General features: G+C 38.6%; 1 protein-coding gene across 1 annotated transcript in view; it reads right to left on the reverse strand.

Annotated features, from left to right (window-relative positions):
• The window catches only part of LOC119790224 (bcl-2-like protein 11), a 33,714-nt gene extending 23,443 nt beyond the window's left edge, over positions 1-10,271 (reverse strand). The window contains exons 1-2 of the mRNA XM_038295673.1: positions 9,969-10,271; positions 7,529-7,953 (exon numbers count right to left, since the gene is read on the reverse strand). Of these exons, the coding sequence (XP_038151601.1) occupies positions 7,529-7,953; positions 9,969-9,991 (448 nt within the window). The 5' untranslated portion in view covers positions 9,992-10,271. The remainder of the gene's footprint in view (positions 1-7,528; positions 7,954-9,968) is intronic.
• Positions 10,272-12,068: the final 1,797 nt, after the last annotated feature.

The following is a 12,068-nucleotide window of genomic DNA, read 5'->3' on the forward strand; positions in this document are numbered from 1 at the left end:
CAGCATTTATAGCGAGAGATTAATAGGAAATCAGAAACATATAAATCAAATGAAAAGAATAAATAATCTATATTACACACTGAACTACACAGAGTTTCTAGAAGTTTCAGATTCACAGGTATGTAGTCATACCTGTAATTATGTAGACATTTCTTTGCATAAGAAGATTGATCTTAACTCTGATTAAGCTGCATGGAAATTAATTTACAGCATTTGACAAAAACCCTTACAATATTTAGCACTTAGATTAGTCTGTCATTGTTAGGGTCAGTCATAGTCCTGACCAATCCTCCCTCTGTTTTTTCACATCTGGGCATACGCACAAGTCCCCTGAAGTTCACTGACAAACAATGTGAGCAACATCAGATTTGCACGCTGACCTCACACACCAATAATAAACCTGTTATAAACCTAGAATAAGAGATTACATCAGCAATTTTAATGAGTTTACTTTTAATATCAATGCCCACTTAAAATGACAAAAATAAAAATGAGATGATGTCATGAGATGCATAGTATGCTAAATGAGTCCTACTTTGACCAGGGTGAGAGTCCTGCTCTGGAAGAAATAAGACATTACACCATTGGGACATTTTGTTTACATCAAAACATTTTAATCTTCACAATGAAATCTTTCCTGAAGGCTGCGATACAGTATAAATTCCTGTGACTCTTAGTGATTTTCAATTACAATGTATTTTTTGCATTTCTACTAACATAAATTATATAATAACATAAGCATTTCATGATTAATATTCCTAAATAAGAAATATTAATAAATGTCACTAGAATACAAACAAATCTGACTTAAAAGTTTTATATTTTTCATGTTTGTCCTTTTTACATCACCAATGGTTGTCCAAATATGCCACTTCAAGACAAATTCTAGATGCTGTTTTGATTTATTAAGATCAGCAGTGGATCTTGGAAATGTAGCACAAAGATCCACAAGCTGTGAGATCTCCTTCAGCTCCTCACATCTAAGTGCTGCAGCGGCCATATCTGACAATGTGCCGATCGACCCTGTTGATGCTTTTGCTTCATCATGTACTTGAATTTGGCGATAGAAAAAGTCACACAACGCATTGCTATAAGATCCAAAATGAGAAAGCGAAAATAAATGTTCACCATTTGTCTATATTATGAAATGAAATTCACGGGGAAAAAAATATTGTTTCTCATATTTTAATTGTTGGTTTTTAAGTTGAAAAACAGATTCGAAATGATGCAGAATTTTATGTTATCTAATTGATTTACAGTTTATGTTGAATTTTATTTTATGCACTACATAGCAATGCATATTGCGCTAGCGCACAGCTTAGACTACGTTCAAATTGCAATCATTAAAGCTCAATCCTGTTTTAAAAACATACTGCAGGGCACATAGGAGGTTTTTATGGCACTAGTGACCTTTATTTGACAGTAGAAAGACAGGAAGGGGGGAGGGTGTTTGGAAGTTGAACCCAGGACAGCTGCATTAAAGTATGACTGCCTCTGTGCATGGTGCACATGTTTTGCACTGAGCCCTTTGGGACCATAGCTAAGAGACTATTTAACTACACAAAACATATCATCTATCCCTGTATCCTTGCAAACAGATTCTTTGTTTAATTTATTAAAGCTAGTTGAAACAACATCCGGTGTTTTTGAATGCCTTACGATTGCAACCAGCTGATCTCTGGTCAGTGGTAGCGAAACAGGAAATAAACAAAGCGTTTCCAGCAGGATGCATATAACTCTACCAGGCAATATTAAATGACCAGCAGTGCTAAGGAATTAAGCTGGAAATAGAACATAGAACACACTGATTAATTAAAATTGCAGGACAAATTACATTAGGATAAAATGCAAGCTTTTTGTTACGTGCTAATCTTAATTTTTATATTTCTTTTATTTCTACAGTTTTAAACATTGTGTTCATAATTTTGTTCATGGTTGATGAGATTGAAGCCCTGGGTATGGACTTGCTTGAGTGGATTTGGAATCAGTGGTTGTTTTTGCATGAATCCCACCATGAGAGAGCTGTGTCTTCTGCACCTGCCACGCCACCCACAAGTCGTAACCTTGATGCAAACCAATAATAAACCATCCCGACTCCCACTATAACCACACTCACGAAAAAAACAAACAAAGAAAACAAAAAAGAAAAAAATCTCAACAAATCTCTAAACTTTATCTACTGATCTATCCGTTTTCCATCACGCTTATCCCTGCTGGGGTTGTGAGGGGTGCTGGTACCTATCTCTGGCAGAGGAGATACGACGAGAAGCGGGGTACACCCTGGACTGGTCATCAGTCTATCGCAGGGCAACACAGGATATACAGCCATTCACGCACACACTCACACCTAAGTGTACATCAATTAGACAACTTGGTTATTATTTTAGGCCGATATATCAACTCAAAGCTAAATCTATCATTGTGCAATCTGGATTAGTATTCTTTTACTTTCATTATAAACATATTAATGTCAAGCAAGAATTGGACTTAAAAAACCTCTCCACATAGTTTCATGTTGAATATCCAGACAACTGATTACTGTTTCTTCGTCCAGTAGCACGAGAAATGACTAAGAGACTGAACGGCAACAACAAGAAGATAAGATGATCCTCCGTAGGGCGTCCAAAACATAAACAAGGAAACATTCATGATAACTGAGGCTTTTATTGCACTGATAACAATACATAAAACGTTGCACCACTGTCTGTATTTTTTCTACCATTTTAACATTGTCCTGGCCAAAGTCTCTGTCTGTGTCTCACAAAAGAGCTGCACCCCTATTTTGACTACTTAACATGTGCACTTAATGAGTGACCTGTACACACATGCAGTCTGGCTTCTTTTGATGGCTATCTGTGCTAGCTACAGTGGAAAAATAAAAGAAACACAATGCAATCTGTTAAGCTAATCACTTCTATTATATTCTCATCTTGAGAATCCAGCACATGAAGCTTCCTTTAGTTATGCTTGGGAAAATATTTTTTTGTTGTTTAAAAAACATAATCTTCACAATAAACAGAAGGAGATATGTTTACCCGCAGTACAATCTGTGCTTATCATTACTGTATTGGAATTGAAATGTACCCATCCATATGCCACATAGAGTAATATATCTCTGCAGCAAGTAGGAAATCTGAGATAATGTAGTGGATCTGAACATGAACATTTTCAAGGGTTTTACTTGATATTGTTTCTAATATCAGCTGATTTTGCCCATATTTTAGTCCTAAGGCGCAGTTGTGTTACCAAGTTACCCAGTCAACAAGACAGTAACTTTAGCCAACAGCACAGCAATTAAAAGGACTTCTTTTGCAGATGGTGCCGATATAAACAAGCCCACTGAAGCACTATTTTAAATCTTGCTGGAGGTGATAGCCTAGCGTGTTTCACTCTGCTTTTTGATCAAATAAACAGTGAAAACAGAAAACAGAGTCACAGCTAAGAGAACTGCTGAAACACCATGAAAATGCCATACTGGTTGTTCTGACATTCAAAATCTGCATTTGTAGATGGTTGAAAAGATCCATCCTTTTTTTTTTTACATCACATCCTTTCCGAGCAGAGACAATCAAAGCTTTTTTTTTTTTTTTTCTGGAAGACTTTGAGTCAGTCCAAAAATAGCCAGAAACTCCTTTCAGATCATACCTCCCTTCTTTGTGCAATATACACGTGCCTTTCACACTGTGTCTCAACACAAACTGTCTTGTTCAGCAGAATATCATGCAGATTATATGGCTGCAATATTTATTGCAAATTTATTGTTTTGCAATATCATGGTGCACAACATGCATATTGCACAGAACTGCTCGGACTGCAGTATGTGCTAGCTAATTATTCATGTACAATGTATTCAGGTTTTGTTTGACTAAAATGATTGTTTTTAAATGCAGCATAAAGGCAACGTGTTGGTCAGTTTATACAATAACCAAGGCAGACACATTTTACCCACTAAACAGCAAATGCAGGACAGAAGTGGCTTTCTTAATAAAGGCTTGTTGCTATGATGGAATGCATTTTTATTCCAAGGAGGTGGATACAATGCTTGTCATTAGCTATGAACCCGTAGCCAAAATATATTAGCACAGTTAAATTAGGTATAAATTAATTTATCAAGAGGCAGATGATTATTGCAAGATTAACCAACATCATCACACATTACATGCTTTTGTAATGTAGGCCAGACCTGACAGACAATGACGTGGATGACTGCAAAGATAACTTTTCTCATATTTAAAGCACTGAAAGGTCATTTAGGGTGAAGGATCAACATACCAAGCTCAGCTAAATTAGAACCACTATAAAAATGTCTTACAGTGTTTTGTTTGTTTTTCTTGACGTAATTCTAACACAGTGGTTCCAAACTTTTCTTGGTGGAACCCCCTGTGATTAAAGAGAAACTTTTCCTCCAACTAATATTTTTGGCAGTTGAACAAAGAGAAGTAAACTGCAGTAAACCATTATGCAAGAAGATACCCTCAAAATTACAAAACTACTTCTTTCTAAGTTTAAAAGTTTATTTTACTGTGTGAATTAAACACTGCCACCTATATAAGCCAAGCCCCTTTAGTTCTAACTTCACAACTGCACATATTTCCAGTAGTGTTGGACCGATACGGATACCAGTATTGGGCGGGGCCCCAATCCAACACTTAAATGGTGGTATCGGTATCGGCAAGTACTATATAGAGCACCGATACCATTTTGAGAGCCAAAAATTTATTCAACTATTGTCACCCATTCCAGGTAGGCAATACAAAGTTCTGATGGATTCATTTTGTATTAGTCTTTTTCCTGCTTCGCAAAGGTAGGCAGCAGCTTGACAAAGCCATGATGGCAATTATTTTACACCCAAGTATTATGCAGTTCTTCATATAAACACACATGCATCAATTTCAAACAGATGGTATCGGTATCGGCCAATACTGCACAGCCGGGTATCGGTATCAGGGCCAAAAAATGGCATCGGTGCAACAATACTTTCCAGTACAGCCTTGAGATCTTGACATTGACCTCTTCAGGGTGGTAGATATTTCGTATGTGTGATGACATATATGATCTTAAAAATGTAAAGGTAATGTTTAAAGTTTGTCTGCTTAAAGAGGCATTAAGGAGTTCTCTAATGACACTGCCACCTGTGGCCAAAACACAGAACTGCAGCATCTTCTGATCGTTCTCTTAGCTCTCGCTCATACTGAACAAGGTTTTTCAATTCTTGCTTTTTCACCTTACTTAGAGTTGCCATAGGGGTCTGAACTGAGATTGGATGCAGGTCGCCTCTAAGAGTCTGCAAAACCCATCTTGAATACAACACTTCAATTGTCTGCCAGTTCAGACCCATGTAACATGGACGTGTTTGATGTCACATCTGCTGTAGTAACATCAGTATTTCAGCCTGATATTGGCTTTTTTTTTATTGTATCAGCCTCAGCCGACACTTGCAGTAGTGCATTCAGCAACCATGTCTTCCATATGCTATCCATTGTGATTCTTTTTTTGTTGAAATTGAAACGTATGTATTGTAACATTTATTATTTAAAACTGGCAGCATATTTCTAGGATCGTTTAAACTGATGTTAAAAAGTGTGGCCTTACAAAACCGGCTTCAGTTTATCTCTACTCTGCAGCATCACATATCCTTTGTGTTTTGCATTAGTCTGTTTTTGTATCTATTACATAATAAAGCCTAAATTCCTGAGATATGTGCAAAATGTACTAAATAGCCGTGCAAATCCTAAGTGGTATTCTGTGTAAATCTATAGTACCATTTTGTTTGGTATACTTTGGGGCAGAAGACAAAACCATAGCTCTTATCACAGAGGGCAGATTGTCCCCTACGAGCTGACTGTGTGCAGTGATGATTATTTAGACAGAGAGTAGGAAGTGACATTTGACCACAAAACGGTGATACAATAACAGTTTTATCCTAAGAGATATACTGCCATTGATTCTTGCCAGATTATATTCAACAGGATGTCCTGTCTGGCTAATTAGCACATTAGTCTTCTTTGCTGGACTGAATGTTTGCTATACCAAACTAATGTATATTGTGGGGTCTCTAAGAAAAAAAAAATTAAAAGAAAGTGTTGAACTCCAGAGAACACTTTGGTACATTATCCATTATGCCACTTTTTTTATTGATTTTCAAAGGATTTATGTGAAAATGTTTAATCACATCTAACTCTTTCTTTTGTTGATGCAGCTGACAGTAAAACTGCTGAATCACCATTTGCACTGTTTAGACAAAAGGAGTCGATTTTTTTCTTCTTCTTGGAATACTGACTGATGAGTTACTTTAGGGAGGCCTGGATTACGCCACGCCAAATGAGCAGAGAGAGAAAAAAACACCCATTTCTTGAATGTCTGTATTAAAGTGACATGCTTTAATTCATGTTCACATTTTGCTTGTGACATTAGTGTTTCAGAAATATACAAACTGCATGTCTGGGAGATCCTTTAATGGGCTAAAAGGCTGAGATGAGGCATATATTAGTCATTGAAGTCAAATGTGTAAAAACATGAGTAACACTTTTTTGAAAGAGTAGTAAATGGTGAAAGATTTTAGTTATCCCTCAGGAGTAACATTCCAACTCACTTCCAAGAATAGTTCATCTGTTTACTATCATTATCAGCCCCACAAAATCTACAGTATAACTAGGAATCGGTGGAGGAGTGGATGCTGGGCTTCTGTCTGGTTTCATATTTTACGTGCACACCCACACAGAAACTGCAGCCAGTGAAAACATCTAAAGCATCATATTGCGGTCAGGTCTTTAACTTTTATGTGCAAAACAGTTTCTTCGTATTTTCATATCATCACTTATCTTTAGACCAAATAAACACAATTAAAGAGTTTACTAAATGAATGTTCTGAGAGTTTCCCTGGTTGATGCTGTATTTTAGGTGACCTATTTTAATTTAAAAACTCCAAAAAAAACAAGGATAGGATTAGGCAATATGATACACTTAAAAAAACATTACTTGGTTGCTATAATATAACATTAACGATTACTATCTTGAATGAATTCCTTCCTAAATATATTGAGATGAATTGAATAACAGATGTAGGTTTGGTCCAGCAGCGGTGTCCTGCAGAGAATTGGTAAGGCTAATTTCCATATGGGTTGTGTTGCTAATGAAAATTTGAATTCAGTGAAAGTCTAGAAGCATGAGGTTGGGAAATTTTTCTTGTAGAGAAATAAGTTAAGTTGCAATTTGCAGTTCTTAACCCTGAGTTGGTTGTTGCACTTGAATTTCACATTTTAGCTGTGAATGTCAGAGAGGAGTTGTGTATTACATGTTATAACTGATTAAAAACTCTATTACTATTTTATTTACATCTGTTTTCTTAATGTCAAAACAATTATTGTTTTGTTGTCGTTTTTTAACAGAGGAATGCAAACCAAGTGTAGTGTTCTGCGTGTTTTTCCTATATAATGGACTAAAATGATTCCCTATAATGGTTATTTTCAGGTCTAAAATTGAAGTATTTAGTAAATTTGTTTTTTACAGTGCATTTCTGTTTGCTCACCGTGCAGCCCGGTCGCTCCCTGTCCACCCTGCTCCACAGCCATTCGCTGCAGGGCGTGCTTCATCACCTGGCCCGTGGGACTGGCAGTCTGTGTGGCTTTGTCAGCCGTCACCGGGTGCGGGGTGAGCGGGGAGCTCGGAAGCGAGTCACAGTCAAAGGAGAAGTATCCGCTGGATGAGCGGCGAGTAGGGCGGAAAATCGACCTGCTTCGAAAGACGTCTAAACTGGCCGGGCTTACGGAACAGGGCGGCGAGTCCGAGTCCGGATCCCTTCCTCCTCCTGCGGTGCCAGCGGCGCCCGGCTGCTGCGCGCAGCTCCGCTCTCTGCGCTTCAACAGACGTGGTTTTCGCGCTGAGGCTGCTGGGTCTCCCTCGGTCCCCTCCTCTGAAGTTACTTCGGTCGAGCCATCGCGCAGGTTTGGCGGTCTGTTGGATGAACAGAGCGTCACCGTGAGCGTGGGCTTTCATCCCTTTGCACGGAGAAATCAGCCCCTGTGCTGCGTCTGGAGCTGCAGCTGAGCAGCGCAACTGCTGTGTCACGATTAGACTTTGTTCTGCAAATCTTTATTTTCAGAAAGGCTGAATTACAGCAATTTTATATTCATTTAACACATTACTGACCTTTCTAGCGTCTTGATAGGGGAAGTCAGGGTTCCACCTGTGAGTCTATCTGGCTTCTTTACTTTAGTCCCTGTCTACAGCACCTGATTCCCACACAATATTTTTCATCATATACGGTAAAACCAATTTTTTTTCTCAAAACTCAAGTTCAGAGAGTTTCTATTGTTTGTCAGAAAGTGCTGATCATGGCAAATGATTGTTAAACTTTGCTGTGGAGAAAAAAAAAAAAAAACAACAACAACAAATTTGACATGTAGGAAGCGGCTGGTGTGACATAAACTGCGTCACAGACATGACAGCCGGAGACAAACTTCCTCAAGGGAAATATCAGGAAGCTTTTTATGGGATCTCCAGAATGTGTTTAATTAATTGAAATTCTATAGCTGCAAGTCTAACACAAGGTTAGTTAAGATTAATCTTTAAGATCTGTATAGATTTGCATGTGCTGTTATGTTTATTTTAGAACTATCTCCGCATTTTACGCGCAATAATTTAATAACCATTGTCTTTTGCGCACGCAGAGACAGCTACTGCGCTTGGCCAGGACGCGACGCTTTTTGCTCTGGAAGACACATTCTCATAATTTCACCAATCTTATAATGATTTGTACGTCTGGACACGATAGGATCTAAGCACGACGAGGAGCTGGAAGGCTGCCTGTGGAGCAGCTGGCAACATAGAGAGAGAGAGATTGGGAGACAGAGGAACAGGACATGGTAAAAGGAAGGAAACACAGTGAGCGTCTGATGAAATGCTGACAGAAATCAGTCCGAAGTGCACTTTAACGCCATCACCGCATCCTCAAAGTAGAGTTTAATAATTATTATTTGTTGTTGTTGCTATTTAAGAAGGGGCAAGGAAGGCTCACGATTTAAGAAAAAAAAAAGATACAATGGCCGGTCGATCATGCGAAGTTGCAAACCTGGATTCTGCTTTAGTTTGTGTGCGCCTCCCACAGGACAGCGCACATACTGTATGGACTTGGTATTGTTAGGTAGGTGGAAATGCAATTGTGAACAATGTCCGCTATCACCAGACATAACACCAAAAAAAAAAAAAAAAACGTGGGCATGCTGTGTTGCCTGAACCTGATGACCCGGGGAATTAAACGTTGCAAACTGCAACACCAGCAGATGCTTCTTAACATCAGCGTGTCTATTTACTCCAGATGGGAAAATATAGAATCTTTGCGCAAAAATCTTCCATCACACGGCAGACTATTGGTTCAAAAATCTTCCATCACACGGCAGACTATTGGTTCTAAAAAGCAGAAAAACTGAAGCGCTGTTATGGTCCACCAAATAAAGCAACGTTTATTCTCAAGGTGGCAAAACATACTATCATTCAGAAACTTTTAGTCAAAATCCTTTACCCCTGGTGCAACCCGATCTGCGCCTGAAGGGTAGACAAATAATCGGAGCTGGAGCGCGTCGTTCCTACCCGGCAGAGGTGAGCTGAATAACGCGCTATTATTCATCCTTCTGACAGCTCAAACAAAGAATCCTTTCCTTCAACTAATAACCCACTAATATTAGTAACTAATGTGTAATACCACAAGGATTATAGATTCATTCAGTCATTTTATACAACTATTACAAAAAATGCAATGATAACCCATTTTACAGCCTATATTAAACTATTACTGCATGTATTCATAATTATTTTCTCTTTGGAATAAAGCGACTGTTGATGCGTAATTGCGCGAGATTGCAGCGCATTCACCATAAAGCCGGCATGAAGCGGCGGCTTATTATTGCAATTAAGCAGCAGCGTGACAAACAACCCACGCACTCACTTTACGCACGTTGTTCTAAACTTACCTTGAAGATTGCATGTCATTCATGAGACATCACCGTAATTTCCCAATTTATACGGTGGAAACTTGACTCTAACCCCCACAAAAAGAGAAAAGAAAAATAGGTTGTGTGACTTCCAATGTGGTCCTCAACTCCAAAATTGTCAACAATAAATTCCAAGGATGAAATACAAAAGAAGGGAAGCAGTGGAACAAAAGGAGTAAATTCCAGTGTCGGTTAAGGGAAAATGGCTCCAAAGTGGATGAATAGTCGGTGTGAAAAACTCTACCGGAGGAGGAGGTAAACAAACTACCTTCTTTTCCGCTCTCTCTCTCTAGATGTGAGAAAAAACAGAGAATCAGGCTTTTTAAAAGGAAGTATACCCCGCCTCTTTTTGCGTCAGGCTCTTAGGTAGCTCGCCGTCGCCCCCTGGTGATGAAACAAACAAGCTGTGAGTAGAAAAGGGAAAGAGAAATGTCACAGCAGTAGGTAGAACTCAATCTTCAGGTAGATATTAAGATTTGCCTCTTCAAACTGTCCAAGATTATGGACTGACTTATTATATATACACCTTTACCTATATACACCTTTATATATACACCTTTAACACCATGAACCAACATAACGTACTGCTTTCTCGAAAGGAAGGGTATGTATTACATATTTTTCAGTGATGTCAAGTAACGAAGTACAAATACTTCATTACTGTACTTAAGTACGCTTTTTAGGTATCTGTGCTTTACTCCATTACTTATTTTTCTTCCTACTTCTGACTTCTACTTATTAAATTTTCACACAGGTATCTATACTTGCTATTCCTTACATTTTCAAAACAAACGTTACTCGTTACTCTTGGCTTCAGTTTAATGTTTATAAATATTTATTTCACGTCATGTGCGCCATCCAATGCAGATCATTGGCTCCATCCACATCTAGTGAAAACTAGTGTAATTGGATGATTCATATAATGCAAACACTCATTGGTTAGCTAAAGGAAATTATCAGAAGCAAGCAGATGTTCTTCAAACTGCAAATGCGAATTGTCTATGCCATGCTACAATGTGGGATTCAGAAAAAGATGTCGAAGATGTCTGAAAGGTCGGACACAAGCGAGAGCGTATCGAGAGATGGAGACCAACAAGACCTCCCTCATCCTTGGCCCTATTTCACAGAATTTTTTGAAAAGGTAGCAAAAATGAGCTTTAAATTCATATAGATTTTGTTAATTCATCTGGCTGTTTTTTTAAGGTTACTTTATTCTTTTATACTTAAAGTAGTTCTTTTGACACCACTGATATTTTTTGGCAAATTAAAGAACAAAGAAGTGTAAATTGCATTTGCCTCTCTGTGCCAGCTCTCAGATCCCTTATTTTACCAAAAATAGATTTTTTTTTATTATATCTCTACTGCGTTCACCATCTAGAGACAATAAATGCTTTTGCATAATTCTAGGGCTGCAACAACGAATCGATAAAATCGATAAAAATCGACTTTTAAAAGCGTTGGCAACGAATTTCATCATCGATTAGTTGTGTCGCGCGATTATTGCGTCATCCGCCACGCCGTCATCACTGCCTCTTGACTGAAAGAGGAAGAAAAAAAAATACGGCAGAGCGAGTCAGCGCCTTAGGTGCAGTGTTGCCAACTCCGCGACTTTTCAGACCCCTCCAGCGACTATTTTTCAAAAAAGCGACTAGCGACAAATCTGGCGACTTTTTTCGGTGTCACTGGCGGCTTTTGGAGACTCTTACGTGAAAGCATGCATGTTCCTACTCTGCCGTGGGGCGCCTCCCCCACCCCAACCGCGTTTTCCCGCAGGAGTCCCTCTCAGTCAGAGCCTCAGCGTCCAGACTGCAAATGAAGCGCGCATGCACCGGGATTGACGGCGCAAATTGATCACAATAATTAAAATAGCCTGCGCTTTGTAAAGCGAAAAAAGTGATAACATGCAACTTTTTTCAAAAGAAATTAACATGGCACGGAACCACCATGTTTGTTTGGTTTTAAAGTGGGGAAACGTAACGTTAGTTTCTCAGGTAGCTCATCTGATGCTTTCCTTACCGTGTTAGTAGGTTACAGACAGTGATAAGGTTGGCTACTTATTTTACTTTTAATTTCATTTGA

This window comes from Cyprinodon tularosa, unplaced genomic scaffold, assembly GCF_016077235.1.
Source record: "Cyprinodon tularosa strain WSP-4 unplaced genomic scaffold, ASM1607723v1 ctg359, whole genome shotgun sequence".
Taxonomy (NCBI): domain Eukaryota; kingdom Metazoa; phylum Chordata; class Actinopteri; order Cyprinodontiformes; family Cyprinodontidae; genus Cyprinodon; species Cyprinodon tularosa.